General features: G+C 35.3%; 1 protein-coding gene across 8 annotated transcripts in view; it reads right to left on the minus strand.

The window, feature by feature from the left end:
• The window catches only part of CCDC91 (coiled-coil domain containing 91), a 166,222-nt gene that overhangs the window by 106,121 nt on the left and 38,660 nt on the right, over nt 1-21,441 (minus strand). For 4 of the 8 annotated variants that reach the window (XM_080392387.1, XM_080392386.1, XM_080392385.1 and 1 more), the window contains exons 2-6: nt 16,721-16,781; nt 16,530-16,608; nt 6,085-6,242; nt 2,775-2,963; nt 765-869 (exon numbers count right to left, since the gene is read on the minus strand). In XM_080392387.1, coding sequence (XP_080248513.1) covers nt 765-869; nt 2,775-2,963; nt 6,085-6,242; nt 16,530-16,608; nt 16,721-16,750 — 561 coding nt within the window. In that variant the 5' untranslated portion in view covers nt 16,751-16,781. The remainder of the gene's footprint in view (nt 1-764; nt 870-2,774; nt 2,964-6,084; nt 6,243-16,529; nt 16,609-16,720; nt 16,782-21,441) is intronic. The other 4 variants (XM_080392391.1, XM_080392390.1, XM_080392389.1 and 1 more) reach the window with 2 other exon arrangements.

The following is a 21,441-nucleotide window of genomic DNA, read 5'->3' on the forward strand; positions in this document are numbered from 1 at the left end:
TTCATTGAGTAGGACATTACATACAAAGAAAAAAAAATAGATTATTATATTACTGTAAATTCTAGAAATTACTGCGGCCAGGAATTCAATACAAATTATTACAGAAACCCTTAAATACAAATGGGAAAAAATGCAGTAGCTACTTAAAAACCATCCACAGCAGCGAAAAATAAAAAAAAAAATATAAAAAATTAAGTGAAGCGGAATTACCAACAAGAAACTTTTGAAATGTTTAAGTCTATAATATTTAGTTTGTCCTGTTATAACACTGGAAGAAGACGGAAAGCTTCAATGAAAAATTTGTCTTGTATGTGAAACTTCATGTATGTATTTAATGAATAATGTTAATTTTTGCAGTGGAACCATTTTTAATTCCATTGTATAGCATCTAATTACACTTTAAAGATTCTTCTTCTACAATGCAAACTATTCCATATTCAAGCCAGCTAATACTTTACAAATAATTGGCTCTAGAACATGCTAAGTCATACTGTTAAACACACATCTACTCTGCAAAGTGTTTTTCATCTGTTCTATGAAATAAATCATTATAAGGATGAGTGATCCGAGTTGTAATAACATACCTGGGCAAGGGGGCTATTAAACCAATATTTCCGCTAATGTTAAAAGTCAGGCTTTGATCTGCAGACCTCCGAAATTCTTTAAATTCAACAGGCTTTGGAGCAGTCCTATAGATATTTAACAGAGTATTTGGTGGACACAAATATACTCTAAAAATAGAGACACCACAAGAAATAAATTACCTGGAGCATCTTGTAATGATCTTGATGTGAAATTACTTTTTCTTTTTTTTCCTTCAAGAAATCCATTTCTAGAATACTGTGCTTTTCCAGTAAATGTTCTAATTCCTATAAAGTTTACAAAAATAAAACGTGTGAAGTTACAAACAATTGTTAATTGTGAAAACACAGATTCAGTTAATCATTCTAGCTAATTTCATTTCTGAAGACTATGACATTTTCTATCATAATACACACAGAGATAAAGGGTTATGCAAGAAAGCCTGGACTGCAGTCTTTAAGTTGAGACACTGTTTTCAAAAAGTGTAAGGTATTTAAAATAAAAGGCATGTCCCAGAAGGCATATCCTACAAAAAGAAGCCAAGGTCACTGGGTTTGTCTAGTCTGGAGAAAGGGAGGCTGAGGGACAACCTCATTGCTCTCTACAGCTTCCTGAGGAGAGGCAGCAGAGGGGGAGGTGCTGATCTCCCTGGTATCCACTCACACGATGGGAATGGTTCAAAGCTGCATCAGGAGAGGTTCAGACTGCACGTCAGGAAACATTTCTTTACCAAGAGGGTGCTCAAACATTGGAATGGGTTTCCTAGAGAGGTGGTCAATGCCCCAAGCCTGTCAGTGTTACGACTCATTTGGACAATGCCTTTAATATCCTTTAACTTTTGGTGAGCCCTGAAGTGCTCAGACAGTTAGGCTGGATGATTGTGCAGGTACCTTCCAACTGGAACTATTCTATTCTAATTATTTCCATATTTTTAATAGCTTGTCCTGTCTTTCTGCATTTGAAAAGCAGCACATTAAATGTACTTTTAGCAAATGGTTTCATTAAAGAAGGCAGAAATCCCATTACATACAGCCCTAATGATCTCTACCTACATCTCCAAACTGATCAAAACTTTTTGATCTTGCAGTGAGCCAGTCTAAAATCCTCCCAACATGAACCAATAGAGAGCAATAAGAATGACACTACTCAAAAATTATTTGATATACAAAGAGCTAAAGTTTTTTATTTTTTTCTTAATGCAGCTGTTGCTCCTACCAAACTCATTCCTACTACACATAAGCTGTTGGCACCCTTTCAGTCGCTCAAGAACAACTATTTCTGCAGCCATGCAGGAAGCCAGTATAGAAACAAATGACCTGCCAGATCACTGCACAGCTATTCAAACAAAGGCACAAATGAGAAGGTCATAAGGAGGACAGAAAGAGCAGGTCTGCTGAGTTCAGTCTTGCTTTTGGATAAAATAATCAAAACAGTCTAGAGATTCAAAGTTTTAGATTCAGCTTAAGAGACAGAAACTGATTGTGCAACACCAACCTGGAGCCTAGCTCTCAACCTGTCTCCTCTTACAGTCCCTTCCACCACTCCTCTATACACTTATTTCCTAGCAAAATCAACCCATTCCAGACCTCCTCATCTTTGGCTCTAGTTATCCATGCTCATTTTCATTTCCAACAAGCAATTTCCTCTTTCCCTGGCACACCTTGAGAGCCGTCACGGAAGAGTATTAAGAATAGCAGCAATTAAACTTACTCTCCCCCATGCTTCAGTGACCTTTTGCTAACTCAGATGCATAACTGCAAGTATAGCACTGCTTGGTATTCTTTCATATTGAGATCAGAAGGAATAAGAAGAACTTAAATTACCAGAGCTCCCAGAAAAGAAGAAGAAAGTGTTATGGTTTACGTCCATAAACATAACCAAAGATACTATCAACTTCAGTGACAACACACTCCCAAAACATGGGGAAAGGACTACGCATTCTAACTGCAGAGCTCCATGCTAAGAAAACTTTTCTTTTTTTCCCCTCCAGGAAAATTTTAGAAAAATTCAGCCTAAAAGACCTAAAAGAGACAAACAGACGAGGGATGGGGGGGGGAAGGTATTGAAGTATTTTGGCTAAATTATACTGTTTTATTTGGAATTTGCCTAATGCATTGTATTTCTCTGCCAGCTCCAGCTATATTTGAATCCTGTATAAATGCCAAAGATTTTCATTAAAAAAACATTCATACCTTTTTAATTTTTAATTTTTCTTCTTCAGCAGTGCAAAGCTTGATTTCTAGGTTTGCAACAGCTTGTTGAAGGTAGCTCTTAGGTTCATTTGTTCTCTGTGTCTCAGCATCAACCAAAGCAACAGTTGATGTAACTAAAGTCTTGTCTTCAACTACATTCAAAGAGGCAACTGGAGTATCTGCTTGAGTCTAATTCATATGAGAAACAAAATGTTAAACGAAATGGTAAAGGTAATTTAACATTCCAGTCAAGTCAACTTTAATTTCCAGATGACATTACAGAAATTAAGAACTGTAAATACGAAGGTTACTTTTTTGAAACCACCCTTCTCTGAAATTGGCCGTGCACAGTCATATGTATGATGTGCTGGCCAAAAAGAAAGCTCCAACAATGGAACTGTAGCTAGGAATTCTAGACAGATGCACATCAATCCTTCCAATCCCCTCAACTGCTTTTCAAGAACACTTTAGGACAAGGCTTTAAGAAGGATGGCACAGTTCCAATGAGGTCAAAATACTCGAAAGACGTGAAAAAATACAGAAGTGAAACTGAATCATCTATCTCAAAGCAACATGCTTACAGGGAAATAAACTCTCCTTGGATTAGTCACTCAATGTTTTCACCCAATGCAGACTGCAAACAGTAGTCATGGAAAAGGAATGCGATACTTTTGTACTAAAATAAGTATCTCATCTTGAGGCTGGACCAAGAGAATAAGAGTAATTGGGACATGTCTACAACATTTAGTTAATGCTATTTCAGTGAACTATAAAAGTACAAAAACTGAAACAGTCTTTTAGAATACACAACCCAAAACAGATGAAACACTGATAATAAGCCTGTATTTTCAGAAAAGCACAAAAATAAATTAGGTGAGGTTTAAAATATTTTGTGGTATAATTAACAAAAGCCAAATTTTTTTTTCCCTTCTTTAAAAAAAAAAGAAAAAAACTTGTTTATATTGCAGCAAAGGAACTTCAAAGGAAAAAGCTGGTAAATCAATTTCAGCTGCCACTTTTTCAACAACAATTTGAAAGCCAAGAGCACTTGAGATTTGGGGAGGGTGGTGAAAGGAACATCTCAATGTGCTTATTGAGAGGTTTGACTGATCTGATTTAATCCATTCCTTTAACACCTTTCATTCCAAACACACACTCAAATAATAGATTGACTTTTCAATAAATAAGTATCTCTCAAAGGATTCAAAGAAAGAAACAATCAAAAACAGCTGAGATCTTGACTGTATGTGGGTATGTAAGATCCAGTAGACAAAAATGCCAGAAAGAAAACTGCAGTTTGTGCTCTGAATTCCCCTTCTGTAAGAAGCAAAGAGAAGCTACATGTGTTGATTCTACTTCTGAGTACTACTCAAGATTAGTCTGGCACTGCCAAAAAATGCAATGTTGGAACCTGAAACAAAGTTTTTTTAACATGAAACCTCAAGAGGCTCTGGAGATATAACTATAGAAGAATACAGTTCTCCTGACGTCCTTCTCTAATAGTTGTGAGTATTTTATTATAGTTTTATGTCCACCAATTTCCTTTAGTATTATCCAAAAGTGCAAAGTTTGATCTCCATTTCAAAATAATGTTGAGGACCTCCTCTCAACTTCCTTTCTCCCTTTAGTAACACTTGCTAATGCTGTATGGTTTAGTTTGTATTATTTCCTGCATTAAAAAGAGTTTATGAAATCACGGGTCTGTCAGTACCTGACCAGAACAAGATGTGAAAAACTGAAACACGGCCTATAACTAGAATTTGCATACATAATTATTCAGGAAGTAACAAAGTGTATTTCTTATTTTTAGTAAGATTACCTAACCAAATGACTTTTTAGTTTTAAAAAACAGACCTAAGCCTTAATATTCTGGAATATCCGATGTGCTCTTTCAGGGAACACACAAGCTAAAGGTGCTGGCATAGCACAAACAAGAAAGGATACATGTTATTCACATTTCACTGTTAGCCAAAATCAAAGTGTAGGATCTGTTGTGGCTGAAGAAAAGCATATTTTGATCATCCTGCCAGTAATAGAAATTTACTTATCAAAATATTGTCAGAGACGCAGATGAAGACCTTTCAACACAAAAAATTACCCTGGCTGGCATCAGTCAAAAAAGAAAACAAACACTCCCCCATCAAGAAAAAAACCCACAACTTTTGATTTCTAAGAAAATTTCTTTGCTATCATTTGCATCTGGGCACATCTCCTCTTCACTTTTTATAGGCTTTCTCCAGAACATTAGGCTTGGAATAAATACAAGATATTAACTAATTCATTACTAAGACTGAACTATTAAAGCTGCACTAGCCAGTCTTCCTGGAAGTGTGGGCATACAGATGCTGCTCAGAGGAAAACCAATGAGAGTCAGTTTAATCACAAGTATTTTGTGAAAGTTGTTTAAATAGCTCTAGAAAAATGCTCAGATTATAGAAACGTGACTCGATCATGAAATTCAATTTTCACCATGAGTAACCCTAGGATTTGATGAGACTAGCTGAAGAAACCAAGTAAGTGAAAACAGGAGGGTTGCAAACTATTGACTGTTGCAGAGAAAGGCAAGAGCACTTTCTAATTCACCTATATACTACTATGCATCCTGAAACAAGGGAATTTACAATCAATAAACTTGTTCAAATAGGTGTCAATGCAATCAATGGCAATGAAAATTCACTTGGGAGGGTAAATCTATTTAACCCTCATCCACCGCAATTCAGCATTCTTGTGCTAATCTCCAGGCAGAAATTCTTTCCGCTCCCTTGCTCACCTAATTGTTTAAGTAAAAAGGAAAAACTTTCACCAACAAAAAACCCCATGCTACGATCAGTTCTCAGCTGTATTGCAACCACAAGGACACACACAACAAGGACAGTGTCAGACCACAAAATAATAATAAAAAAAAAATCTTTAAAAGTAATGGGGGAAAAAATAAAATAAAAATAATTTAATTAAAGACTATATGCACAGCCATAATCTTTACAGCTTTAACAATAACAACTTTTTTTTAAGAAACTTCCTGGTATTGTTCCTACCTTCATGCCTAGCACTATCAGCATGCCTTTAACTTTTAATAACTCTTTAACACACTTATCTCTCTTACAGTCCATACCAAAGTAGTATGCTGTCTCCCAGTTATAGGATTTAAACACAATTTTAAAATTATTTTACTTCAAAGTTCATATCACAGAAATCCAAGGACATTTCATTCTCAAAAGCAATTCAATCTAAATTTGCACAGAAAAGATGCAATGCTAAGATATTTAATACATCAGGTTCCCATACTGAAACAAAAAAACTGTGGGTTTACCTGTTCTTCAAGAACAGTTGGGTCTGTAACATTGTTGGCTGTTTGAATAGCTGTTGTCACATTATCACTTGATAAACTGAATGAGTCAGAAGGAACCAGGCAGGAAGAAGGCACAGAGTGCTCCAGAAGAACATCAGGGGATATATGGACTTCAGATACTAATGTGAGAAACAGAGAACACACATACAATACAAAGAAGCATTCAAAAATTAATTCTGTTTCTGAAATCTATAGCTAGCAAAACCTGTCACACAGTAGCAACAAGTTTAGTCATACTAATGCAAGGTTATGTACCTCTTAAAATCTAATTGCACCAAATAATAACTCCGTACATGCATTTTGAGTACTATCAACTTCAGGACATTAAAAATTGTATGGTCACACTAAATTTAGACTTCTAACTCACTAAATTTAGACTGCCTTAGGCAGAGGTTTCAGGAGACAGCTGCCATCAAAAGCAGCTGTGTTAACTTTTGTCTCTTCCATTCACATAACCTTTCAGCTTCAGCATGATCTTTAATCAGTTTAAGTCAACTGTAAAAGCGTACTTATAATTTCCTAAGTTTTATGGTTTTTAATTTTAAAGATAAAAAAGTCCTCAACAGTCTTAGAAGACTTACAGAAACAGCTTACCAAGACACATGATAAAAGCAGTTTTACATTGTATAAGAGATAAAAAGATAACAAAGTAAATAACTTTCTAGCTAACAAAACTTAAGTGTAACCAATACTGGACTGAGAGCTCTTCCATAGCAATTTCCAGTTATGCCATAAAAATTCTGAACTGGGGATCATCATTATCAAATCCAGCACAATAGAAACTTGACCGCTTTTACGAAAGATTCAGACAAACTAAATAAAAAGGAGAAGAGCTTTGCATACATTTTTAATTTAACAGCAAAGCCCTGCGAGCTTTGTTACAGTCAGCTACAGGTAGGACTTTGCAGTAGGTAAGAAAGTATATACAATTGCTTTAGAAAAAGCAACTCACATTTTTGTTACAGATCTGGTAAAATGTAAAAGATGCCACTAGCCTGGAGCAAGGCTCAGCCTCTCAATATCACTGTTAAATACTGCACAAATATGCATTCACAGTGCAAACAAGTGTATACATTGGCCTGAAGGCATTCAAAAGGACAAAATAAACCATGAAACCAAGCGTTCTGTGTCCCATCTTCTCTACCTCCCATTTCTACAATTCAGGTTAACACAGAGGAACACGCAAACCTCATGCAACGAAAAGAAGAAAGAAAACAGCCCATGAGACAAGGATGCTAACTGCAGCAATAGTAGATTTGGACATGGGGGGGGGGGGGGGGGGAGCCAAACACGAACAGCTACGCAAAAAATGGAAGCTAGGATGAAAAGCCTAGAGGACAGTACTAACAAAACAAAGGACTGAGATACAGCTGTATCTTTAACAGTAAGCTCTTCTCCAGAATTGGAAATGGGATTTTTTAGGCTTCCTTTATGTATCATATGTACCACACCTGTGAATCCCCACTCCCCCTCTTCCCCTTTCCATGTCTGCTTACAAAGGCCGCTTCCTATAACCCATTATCTACTCTGTTAGTCAAATGACAGTGAGATGACAAAGAAAATGACCTCTTTGCTTCTAAAAAAACAGTGAAGTCTCTGTTCTATGCGATCACTTAATATTCTGAATTTCAGTTGGAAATCAGTTTCCAACAGAATGAAAAACAACCAAAATAATGTACCAGGCAATTGTGACTGAGCAGACAAGCTGTTTCTCTTACTAAAACAGTCAACTCACAAGGAAAAACCTAACATGACAATGATCCTTGTACTGTTAGTGTTCAGCCTTTAGTGATGATCACCATAGTACAGGCATAGTCCACATATAAATAATTTATCACAAAAGTAAAAACAGAAACTGAATCTGGATACAGATAAGGAATGGAGACTCACAGAGATTAAAGCTTAATGTATTCACATATTTTGGGGCATCCAATACTAGATACAAGACTTAATTTTTCAGATAATACAGTTTTATGTGGAACCTTCTACAATCAAATCGAGCTTCCAGCGATTCTAGTTACAGCAATGAATGCTTAGCATTTTGAAGGGGAAGAAAAAACTGAAACCAAACCCCCACCTCTTAAGTGACCAAAATAAAGCCTAGGAAATGAGGAGTAACAACTGGTGACCACCTCTGAACACTGTGGTTTAAAATTATTCAACTAAATACATGACCTTGCAGAAGACGAGAAAAGGTGGCAACTCTCCAAGGTATCACTGAAACACCTTTTTTACAAAACCTTCTTTTCACTTTCAGCAATGGTAAAGATTCATAAATCAGCACATGTAATTCTAGGAATGTCTATGTCTGTAATTCAAGCTCTCTTAATTCATTCCTCTTGTGTATACACTGGTGAAATTGCATTAGCATTTTAGTACAGCTCAGAATTCACTTATGAAGATGACCCCTCAATCATTGCTGCTTACCATACCTCAGTTAACATAATGAACAGTTTCAGAACCTCTGAAACAAAAACTTGACTCTGGTAAAACTACCTGACTGGTAATGGACAACAGCTAATGGACGTTCGAGTCCACAGGACCAGGCTAATGGTAGTCTGAAGGAAAACTCCTGAAGAACATCTAGTATGGATAATGGCTTTTCAGCACCACTTCACAGATCCTCTCAACTACCACCACCTGCTACGATACACAGTCATTCTGATAATGACAAAATATTCTTCCACAGCATCCTGCCCTGATGCAATATATCTCCTCTAACTTCTTCAGTAAGCAAGGCAGGTTAATAGTCCTGACAAATTTCCAAATAAACGTATTGATTAAAGCTGCAGTATTATAAAGAAAAGTAGCATGTACCCAATTACAGTTATATCAAAAGTCACAAGCCTAAGAAGGCTGAAATAAGATGCAGATACAAGTTATTGCCAGAACTGTACTTAAAAAACTGATAGTTTCTGAACCCTTGACTTTCCAATATGAAGAATATTATATCACAAGTTTGTACATAAGAACTGACAAAACCATGCAGTTTGTTAACAGAAGTGGAGATCTGTAACAGCCTGTAATCTTGCTCACAGAAGAAAAATTCTCTATCTTTATCCTAGTAACGAGGCTCAAACAATTATTAAAATCACTGGGGGATCAGAAATTCTGAAAACAAAACAAAGGGGATTAACATGAACTGTTAAATCAACATTTTATATGTCATACACTTCATACTGAGCTTCAGAGTAAATACATTAGATAAGAAATACACCACTGAAAAAATAAAGAGTAACATTTACTAATTGGATATTATTTACATCCCGCAATTAAGAGATGATATGTCAGAGGGCTCTGACAAAAGACCATATAATAATTCTTTGACATACTTTTGTAGAACGGTGCAAACTATTTGCAGCACAGTCACCCTACGTGTGGGTTTCAGCTGTTAAAAAAAAAATTTACAAAACACCCTAAATTTTCATGCTCAACTACTCATGTCTTCAATCATACAATCCAATGACCCTTTAAATGATCTTGTATACACTGAGCATTTTTAGTTAAAAGTAACATTCAGATAGAAAGTTTAAGCCTGGTTTTATGTGTCCAAATTTCAGTGATCTCCTTTGAAGGACCCACATACGGTTGCTCAAGCACAACTGTAAGGGACAGGAAAACAGTATCCTACAAGGCAGGAATCTCTGTCAACTGTATCATCGGAGGCAGAATACAGGTATTTACAGCTGCACGATGCTGAATAAGCAGCTTAGGGAAAAATAAATTGAAAACTATTGTATTTACATAACTCAACCAATTTACTTTTGCCAATACACGGCAAACTAGCACACAACAGCATATGTCAAATGCATTCTAAAATACATAAGTAACAAACACCCAATAAAATGAGCTTATCATTGTTTGTGAAAAACTTAGTTTATGAAAGAATAGAATCTGTTCCAAAATATGTATTACAAAAAATTCTTTTCCCACAAAACAAGAAGCAAGAATTAATAAATTTAATTCAAAACAAAGTATTTCCTGTGTTTACACTGGTTTTACCTCAATGTATATGGATAACTATTAAAAAAGTTTATACTGCTTAAAGAATGAGTAGAAGGGTACAACAATAGATATCAATTGACACCCAATAGGGCCATAATAAATGTCATAAGGTTCTCAGATGGCATGCATACTACTGGCAAAACTGTAAGTTTTAGTAGTTACCTTAGCAATTTTCAGGGTGTTGGTTTTTTTTTTTTTTTTTTTTTTTTTTTTTTTTTTTTTTTTTCCTTAACACACTTCCCAATTTCTCCCTTTCCAAAACCAATACTTTTAATCACTGTATTTGCAGATCACCAGTTCACCAGAATGAGGTGTATTTCCACATCCACTGGGGTATCAGAGTTAGGATCAACAGGTAAATGTCTACGTAACACTGAGCTTGACAGCAATTTCTCTGTCGGCTTCAATGAGCATGAATGTCCTCCTATCAACAGGAAACACTTCGCTGCTTCTCTACACATACCAGTTTACAGTCATACATCAACATATAGAGAGGAAGAAAACCGACTCTAATGTACTTTCAAGATGATTTCTTTTAGTTCACAGCAGAAAGCTCTTCCCCACATTTTATCCTTTCAAAGCCAAACTACTCTAGAAAATAAGTAACACTATTCCAACAGCTTAAATCCCAGGCCATATGGAAATACTGATTTATTTTCTAACTTCTTATTTAAGCAAAATTTATATACAGCTACCAAAAGTTTACAACACTGTAACCATTTAGTTGAACCTCAGAAACAAATCTTTCAGTATTCAATGACTACACAACTTAAGAAAACTGAGAACTCATTCCCATCAGTTTTGTTTAGTTTTATTTCAAAGGCTTCCAGAAACCTGGCAAAATATTCAGTCAATATGACTGTCTTTTAAAGCAGTGTGGCAACCGTTAAGGAAGAGAGAGAGGAGGTGTTATGTAATCTAATAGACATGCAACAAGACAATCTTTTAACCATATGTTAATTTCAGATAATCAAATCTGAAAAGTTATATGACTCATTTCCAAAGCAGCATAACCCAGGTAAAGGAAATATTAGCAAACAAAAACCAAGACCATTCCAGAGTTAAATGAGGCTTTATACCATTATCAGCAAAGACCTTTAAACCCTGTCCAATCATGGCAAGGAATAAAGCCAATTCCCTCCAATCTTTTTTAGGGATATAATACTGTCCTGCTACTATTTACCCCTCCACCACCCTTCCCAAGTCAAGATGTTAGTATTCTGCAGAAACACAGAATTTAACATGAAAAGAAACAACTGAAAACAACCATTTCAACACAACAGCTGAAAACAGCACCTTCCAAGCAATGCAGATCTCTTCTTACACGGCTGCACACCAGCACACATCACCCCATCACTTGTCATATAGACTTAAAACATCTTTTTTCAATGCTACAAACAAGACCATCAGAACTACTGAATGCTTAGTTGAAACATGAAAAATATGCTTTGCATATATACAGTCCACGTGCATTGTTAATAAAAGAGTATTAGAACAAGGAGAAAAATCTTCTCCAGGAATTTGGAGGATGTTCTGTTATTCAAAGCAGGCACTAAGAATTCTCACTATACGACCAAACCTAATACTTGGCCAAATTAAATCAAAGGGTAAATAAAGAGCTTCAAAATTACATAAGCTACCTCTAGTTCTTCTTAAGGAAGGTAAACATATTGACATGACACAAAGCACAGAAAAGATTCAAAAAGATTCCCAAAATAACTTAATAAATAAAATAAATAAATAGAGTTCCTCAAACACCTTTGTGACAGGAAGTACAGAAATAATGTTTCAGTCCAAAATTAATAAGTAAAACAACCTTGGATCAATACAGACTGGAGGCCACATATAAAAACTAGCAATTTTTCTAATGTATGTGGCCAAAGGATAGAAGAAAATTAAAGAAAAATCTTACCCTGTAAGAAGCTAAACCAATGAAACTTGGGAATGCAATATGGCTCCACATTAAGGCACGTAAACTTATATGGCTATGTGAGCATTACAGTTAGTAGATACTTGGTCAATACAACTGATGGACACAAAGCAGCTAGCTACTCAAGCTCCCCCTAAAAGGTGAACCCAGCTTTTGGGCATCTGAACAGCGCTCCAGTTCATGGAGTGAACTGATTACATTTCCATTAAACAAATGGAGGTCACCTACGTCATGCAAAACAGTGAAATTCAGATGTTTATACTCTAGTGCTGGTTTGCATACAGGTGTGTTCTTGTGTCTTAGTTCTTTCAGTTCGACCATCTCCCACAGTCCTAGATGGCAGCTATAGGTTATAGCTCTTCTAAATCTCCAAATATATTCCAACACTATAGAATCTACAGTGACTGGACTCAACCTTCCTTTTCTCTGGTGAAGCACCAGGTCAAGCTGGATCATTACTCAAATCCTGATTAAAAAAAAAGAAAAGTGTAATTAACTGAGACTATAAACAATTTCATTAAAACTAAGCAACATATTCAAAATCTTTACTGGAAGAACAGGTAGAAAAAACAATAGCATAAGCCTCATCTCCTCACCAAATGAAGCCAAAAAAAACCAAACAAAAAACTCTCCACCTCACCCACTGTTAACACTGCCATGAATCTGGTTTAACCTAATGCTTGTAAACAAAATCATTCTGAATCTGCACAGCTTTAATCAGAAACACCTGCTCAGACTGTACTTCCATCTCATTCCCAGATGGGAATTCTGTCTTAATTTCACTGAAAAAGCACCGCTCCCTCTGTTTTGTTTTTACTTTTTTTTTTTAGGAACTTTTGTTTTACTTAGAACAATCTGCAACAGATAGATTCACAAGGCTCCAAAAAAGTCCTTTGCTGAACATCTGCTTGGTTTTACCACCTGCTTCATCACATGAGCTCCTTCTGATATCCAAAGAATTCCTGCCAAAATGAAACGCTGACACAACATGTAGAGACCCAGATCCTGTTCCTACTATTCACTATAAGCAACAAACATATTCTTCATAACCTTAGAAAAGCAGAGCTAAACCCAGACTCTGTCGACATGCAAGCACAGTGCTAAATTTCAAGATTCTCCTTGCAGGCATAAAGGTAGACAACCTGACACCCACAGAAGTGCAAGAAAACTGACAGTTTATACAACTTGAGGAAGAAAAAAAACCCTAAAACATACCAACAACAACAAAAGTAGGCACTTCAGTGTTCCAGGACACATTTACTGAACTGCAAATTGACATTGCTCTTAAAACCTTATTTTTATTAAGTTGCATAACAACGTGTTTCTACTGCTAAGCATCTAAAGACAAAACAAAGCAAAACTAACTTACTAATAATTATTTCATTGAAGACTCTTGTTTATCAGTTGTAAGGACCATATTAGAGTCTAAAATACTTCAGAGTTACTTTCTTAGATAAAAAGTATGTAAAGTTACCCCCAAACACCTAAGTCAATAATACCGCATTTGCAGTTAGATTTGACCACTGTATGAAAAATAGCTCAGTTTGTTTAATATTAATGTTCAATAAATGAAATTATTTGATAACAGCATAAGTGTTACATTCTTTTTCTCAAAAAAGTTAGCTTATGAATCCAAAGAGCAAAAACCCCTGAAACACACCTTACACTAACAAACCAAGAAAATATCATGAGTTTTCTGGCCAGCCATAATAATTATTACAGTCAGCCTCTCTGAATATCTTCTGGGAACTAGGTGGACTAGAGATAAGGCACTAGAATATTCCATAATTTATCTTAGAGTTCTTAAAAAATCAAATTAGAGAGATCTCATCTTTCCAAAGAACTACTTTTTATTCCCAAAGTGTTTTCGTTTTGTGGTCATTGTTTTTTTAACATTTGCCTCTCCAACTTTACAAATGCATTTACCGAATCCAAGCTAAGAAAACACTGATGTTTGAGTAGTTCCCTCACATCTCTCCAAAAGCCCAGGCACTGGGCATACTGTAGTGATTCTTTTTAGTACTTCATGTTAAGGCTGGAAAGGAAAAAAGAAATCCATCACATATACAATGACACTAATTAAGAAGGACTTTTTTCTACCTCAGTTAAACAATCAGAAGGAACAGACCCAATACAACAGGTGGTTCTTTGGACTTTGCTAACAGTAGTAGCAAAGACATCTAAGTAACAGGACTGCACAAATGCATGTTATTTTTCTTCACTACTGCTAACTTCTTCATACTCATAATGCATACTTTCACAGAGCTAAGGTCTTCAGACCTGCCCTATGCTCTATTTCCATGTTTAAAAAGCACCTGCTATGATGGGTTCTAATTCAAACCTGCAACCATAAGAGATAAAAACCAAACAAATTTGTTACCACTTTTGCCATTCAGAATAAAACTAGTCTTTTCCTATCAGGTGACACTGCTAGAGAAGCCTAGCAGAAAGAGATGCATGTTCTCTGTTAACTGTCCCGATGGAAGGAGAAAGAAGAGTATAGTATTTCTGCTGTACAAATTCTTACTTTTCTCCCTTTCTGAACCAGCAAACACAGCTAATAAACAATTTCCAATTTGAAGTCCTGCATAGAAAAGACTATTTGCACATACCAATAAACATTTCATCACAATGTTGTCTACCGAAAAAATTAAATCAATGTTCAAAACGATAGTAAGAAGCCCAAGACAAGTTTCAAGGGCAAAATTGATCACTGTAATGAACACTGGAGCCTTAGAAATAATTTCTGATTTATTCCTGCATGCTAAGAAATACGGCAACAGGCTTCAGTGTTTTGTTTTATAACTTTTTAGATCTTAAAAACATCAGATATGCAGGAAATCAATGAGATGGGTAACATAGTCCTCCTTCCATAAAGTTCACCGAATCTTGGTTGTATATAACTGTATCACACTTGAAATTTATGAAAATAATCTCAATAGCACTAAAATACATTTCTGACATTTTTCAGCAAAACTTACTGACTGACCAATTTCTAGGGTAAGACAAGAACAACTTATATAAATAACAGTAGGCAGAAAACTCTGTTATTTCTGTTACTAAAAACATTAAGTTACAAGTCAATGCCTAACAAGCATTTTGATTGATCCTATTAAAAACTCGCCTCTTTAAATAAGTTCATTTGTTCACCGCAACATTTGCATGAAAAAGTCACCTAAAGATTTTTACAATAACAAAATATTCCAAATGCAAGGAATTATTTCCAAATTCAAATTATTTTAATTTTGAAAGACTTAAAATACCTTGGTATAAACTACCCTAAAACTTCTGTGTCACTTAAATCATACAAAAAACTTTCGTGTTACTTACAAATAATTTAAATTCTACACAGCTTGTTAGGTTTAAATTAGACTTCATGAGATACATACCACATAGCTGTATTGGATTTAATTTAAACACATTCAAATATGCTAATGAATTGAAGCAGTATTTTTTACTAGCAGTCAAAATTAATAATAAATTTATTTGGGAAAATATAGTTTCCTTATTATTTGTTTTCCTTTATTTCAATGACAAATAAAATAAATTATTCAGTAATGGATAAAAGCCAGTAGCACCAGAAATAAACAAATAAAAACATTCGAAAAATATGATTTATGGAGAGCTCATAATGAGAAAAATACCTTTCTTATGTTTAAAAATATAATTAGTTTGCATAATTTATTTAGCATAATAATATAACAACAAGCAGAAGTCTTTAGTTCCTGACCAAAGGTTAAAATAGAGCTTGCTTTTTTCTTCCTAATGCTGCTAAAGTGATGTTTCTGTTTATGAAAACAGTGAAATCTAAACTAAAATCCCACAACAAAATCAACTGCCAGTTACACCTCTTTAATCTTTTAGTTGCTCTGCTATTGCACATTTATCCACTATCAATGAGCTTTTTTCAATTTCTTAAAATCCAGACACGCACCGGGCATTTGTATAAATGAATAAAAGTAGCTCCATGATGTTTCAGCTTCTGCTTAAGATAAAGGATGTGTCATGTATTTTCTACTTTTAAAAACTGCTTAAGTAAAAAAAGATCATTCCCCCCTCCCACAAAGCACCTAAAAGACACTATCAGAGTCAACGAAATCTAATGGAGGAAGCAACATGTTCAAGTCTTATTTTTAGGTTTACTTTTTGTACATTTCCCCATCGTTTGCAAGAGACATTCCACACTCAAAAGTAAGAATATCCTTCGAATGAAGAAGCTCCATTTCTTCTTCCCATGAGAAGCCAATCAGGCTTTGACCTGGACAAACCATACTTCCCTTTCATTCCTCAAAAAAGTTTAACTTTGAGAAGGGCAACTTCCCAAAATTATTCAGGAATATTCTTATACTAGATTTCACTGCTGTCCATTCTTTTATTGTGCATATACACCCTTTTGGGTACTAGTATTTATAGTGAATACATAAGGACAGCAATACATTATTAAGACTTTTTATAGTGATTTTACCAATACCTGTAGGAAATGCTGCCCAAGCAATAGCAGGGGATATAGTCTGCTTTTCACCATCTCCAAACTCATAACTCTCTGCTGCCTAGAAACACAAAAAAAGTATTATTGTAACACATAGCATTTTACAAAATGCTATAAATTCCTATAATAGTTAAAAAGTTAAATTTCAAAATTAAGTCATCTGAATAACATACCTCAAATCCTCCAAAGTCATCGTCATCCATCCTTCAAATGGTACTAGAATACAGCAGAAATCTTGATTTAAAAACAAAAACACAGCTGCTGAATTATTATATTTCCTTTACCTTAAAATAACAATAAAAACTTCATAAAACCAAAGGTATTTCTTAGTTTTAAAGGACAGACTTGGGTAGAGCAAGTCACTGTGGTCAAACCTTGAAAGCCCAGCAGTTTGGAGTAATACAACGTTCTACGGTACAGGAAAATGGGTGTATTTCATTCGCCAGTCTCATAAGAGGAAGGTGTTGGACTTTCTGATCAACTAGAAGTCAAAAGACAAAATGACTCATGTATCTGTACTTCAGTTACATGACAGATGAGTAGAGACCTTCACTTGGATACAACTGCTCCCTAGCTTATCTATGTGCTCTTCATAACCTCATCACCTCCTCATTTAGAAATGAGTATTCAGTCCTTCATCCAAGTACTCATCGCCACAGGTTACCTGAAGTCTTCCTAACTTACAAGTTCTACAAAAGATCAAAGGACCTAAATCAAAACTTTTTTCAGATACAGGATTCAAGGGCTAGAACTGCAAGATCTCTCAATAAGTAATTTTTTATTGATCAAGATAAATGAAAAAAATGAAGGAATTTGAATAGCTTCAAGGGAAAAGATAAGCACTGCCCATCAATATTGTCAAACAACTTCTGAAAGCAAGGATGCAGAAAAAGCTTTCCAAGATGAGAAAACAGAAAGATGGTACTTTAAAAGCTGTATCTATTGCTCTCAAATACAGCAGTCAAGTCCCCAATACCTCAACAAATGAACTGAAAACAGCAAATAACCTAGTCTGGATATGTATTTTAAAAAACAAACAAACAGCAAACAAACAAAACAAAAAAACCAAAACAGTCCAGGAAGTAGGAATTCTGACCATCAGATTCCAAAATGAAGAATTTTCTTAATTAGTAATGAAGATGATGCAATTTAAAGTGATCACTATATATCATGTATTTTATAGGTTTTTTGTTTATAATTTAAAATAAAACATTTTCCATTTTCAAATCACTGAGATTAAATCCAAAAAGATTTCCTGCTTTTCCCATCTCTTCTTAGCTGTCTGGCAACGTCAGCACAAACTGCAACTTAGAAAAAGACTGTGGTGAATTTCTGGAAATTTTTCTGCTACCACAGAGGTCCTTCCCTAGGTTTCATGGAGGGGCTGATTTAGATTTTACAAACTGATCAGCATTTTTGAGTTGTAGCCCTGAATTCTGTGGCATTTTGATATATTTATAGTTAAACTGCTGTTCTTTTTACAAAAATGCAGGCTAAGTTACTCAGCTAATGAAAGTAACTCAAGATATACACGGGTGTTCAAAGAATGGCATATTACCTACTTAAAAATATATATATGTAATTCTGATATGCGAATGATGAGCCAAATAACCTTTAGGGTCTTTATAGAATGTCAAAATGTTTGTAAAGTGAATTGACTTCAGTCAAAATAGACTATAGGCTGGAGAAACTTTTATTACTGTGCAAGCACATGCTCAGAAACAGAAGAATTCAAAGGGTTTGGAGGAAATCTTCAAATTAAAGTACTAGAATGTCAGAAGGGGACACTTTCCGTTTATATCCACTGCTGAAAATCACTACCAAGAAAGACTCCAATTCAAATAGTTTAAATCACCACGGTCACAGTGTAAGCAGACAGATTTGGTTAAAGTATATTATCCAGTATTCACATGTGCTATAAGTAGTAAGTATCTTTTTAGGGACTGCAAGGAGTTTTAATGGTTTTGTGTTTGTTAGGTTTTGTGCTGATTTATTTTTTAAGAGAGAAAGAAGGTAGTTGGGTATTTTTTCCATCAATGCTAACCTTAACCAGTCAAACATTCATGCATTCCATTAACAATCAGAGCTTTAATATATTAACTCAAAAATATAACACATACACACAGAAATTAAAGCAATGGAAGTTGTATAGATAGAACACCACTGCTGAAGCAGTCAGCAATGCACAAACTGGGAATGTCAATGTATTCATGCTACCTATTATTAAACGCCACCCAAACCAGACTGATTTATATAGGTGATTTATATAGGTACTGCAAAATGCAGCATTCAAGTAGCAATCAGAGCAGTCAGCTGGAGAAAGAGAGGCTTTAGAAAGGCAAACTGGTGTTCTATGAATACACTATGTATCATATCAACAGGTCCTACAGGCTCTACCCAAGTTACTTCAAAATAATTACTTCAAAAGAGCCCACCAGATTTTCTCCCGAAAAGCAAAAGACATTATTCCCATTGTCTCAGAACTGATTGTCTTGGATGGAGAAAGTGCACTCCATAGTCAGCACTGTTTCAAAAAGACAAACTAGAACAAGTTCAGAGGAGTGCAACAGGAATTAAAGCCATTTTGGAAAGACACACTAAAATGGAGAGTCTTATTTAAAAAAAAAAAAATTAAAAGGCAAACAAAAATACCTATCAAATATGAAAAAAAGCATGCTAAGATGTGATTAACTACTTATAAGGGAGTAAAGGACAGAAGCCTCTATAGGCAAAACTGTGTTAAACACTAGCGAGGATGCAACATAAACCCCAACAAGAAATTTGTAAGAACCTATGTACACATAAAACAGAAGTAACTTTTGATACAGAAAAAGGATGTAGTGCAGAAGAAAAAAAAAATAAATGGAGAAACATCTTATTGAATCTACCATCTTTGTTGCCACATTTCATATACAGTTTTCGTAATCTGGTAATGATCACAATACTATTTTGACTTATAGATTACCTTACTCCACAAATTTTAACACAGACATTTCATGGCTGTAACAGCATGATTGATCTATGAATTATTCCACACATCATTTAAATGGAAAAAAAGAGAAACAGACTCCAAGCAAGTCCCAGTAGTATCAATGGTGTTTTCATGCCTAACTACCAATCCTCCAGTTTCCAGTTCTTTGGAGAACCCACAGGAATTCTAGGCTAAGTGATTCTCAGCCACCTAGGAAAGACTGTTTGCTATTTGTGTATGTATAATATACATTCATACATGCCTCTGTTTTCAGAGACAAAGCTAAGTTTCTAGTCCACCAGAAAGAAATCCTGATTTGTTTACATGCTTTGTTTGCTGTAGGAAAAAAAAATTATAAAAATATCAGAAACTAGCAAACTTTGCATTTATCATAAGTAAGCAGGCAGCAAATTAGGACAGAAAGCATCCACTTCAAAAACTCAAAGGGTGAGGTGCTCTCTTCAAAGAGTGTTTGTGAAAGAGCTCTTCCTAGAAGATGTCTTTCCAAAAAGATACCTCTTCTTGCATAAAAAGGGTGACTTTCAGCAAGGAGAAGGGAACAGGGCCACACCAGTGTTTCAAGAACTGTTTAGAAAGAAATGAATCAAGCCTATTTTTAGCTACAAGTCTTTCATAGCCCTCAAAAGTACACATGCCATTTAGCTCTAAAAAATGTTTGAATAATACGTTATAAACTTAACTGATAACAATACTGAAAATATGACCAAATACACAATTTTTCAATTCTACCCCTTATTCTGGTGATGGAAATGCACTTCTGGTATAAATAAACAGCAGAATTAGCCTAACACCTCACATATAACTCAACAGTTTTGAGAGCAGCTTTTTTAAATCAATCATCTATTCCAAAATGGGCAATAAGACTTCTCTTTCCTCATAGGCTAGGAACATTATTTGTGGCACCGGAATAGGAAAGAATACATTAAGTGCTGACAATCTTCAGAAGGTTTTAAAAAACAACACAAAAAGATGAAACAGCCCACACAGTCTTGCCATGACTAAATGTGGTGTCTTAAAATATGCCTGATACTGGAATTAAGTAACTGTAAAGTTGGGCAACAAGAAGTCAACCTCAAAATTACAGATTCATAGAAATTATGGTTGGAAAAGACACAGTAGATCATCCATCCAGGCCATTCCCAAAACATTACAGTTCGAGAGAGTCATGCCCTAAAAGGCTTCAGAAGCTCTCCAGTCACACTCCTGTGAAAAGAAGGAAACTTTCCATGGATTACAAAATATGTAAGCCCCTGCATTTTCAGTAGATTTTATCAACAATTTGTATTCATCAAATCCTACAATAATTTAGGCCAGAATTAAGACAAGCAGGCCATCCAGTCCAAGGTCCTGCTCAAAAGCAAGGTCAGCACTGCTTTCAGATCAGGTTGCCCAAGACTGCCTTCTCCGGGACTGATTACGGGTGGCCAATGTATCCACACACAGATAGCTCTGCATATCCAAGAGAGTAGCAAGCTTTCCTATACAAAATGCAGTCACCAAAGCCTGACCATCAGCTTTACATAGGCCATGAGAACTTTGTGAAATGCAGTTCCCTAACACACATTACAAAATCTTTTTATATGCAGAAAGATCAAGAGCCATTCACAAGGAATAAAACAAAAAGAATAAGCTTGGAACGAAGCCCCTCTTCCCCATTGCAACGGTTAGGAGGAGAAGGAATGTTGTAAGCCCACCAGAAATCCTGATATTCTTCATCTCCAAAAGGAAAAGTGGTAAAAACATCAAACAGTGGATTAAGAAGGATTCTTCATTCACTTAAAAGTTTACCTCTGGTTAGTGAGAATTCAAATTTATCCCGACTTGATCTATTACTTGATAAACCAAATATAAATTTGATTATCAATTTATCTTTGTATGTATCTGTAAAGACAACTGATTTGC

This window comes from Falco punctatus (assembly GCF_963210335.1).
Source record: "Falco punctatus genome assembly, chromosome: 6".
Lineage (NCBI taxonomy): Eukaryota > Metazoa > Chordata > Aves > Falconiformes > Falconidae > Falco > Falco punctatus.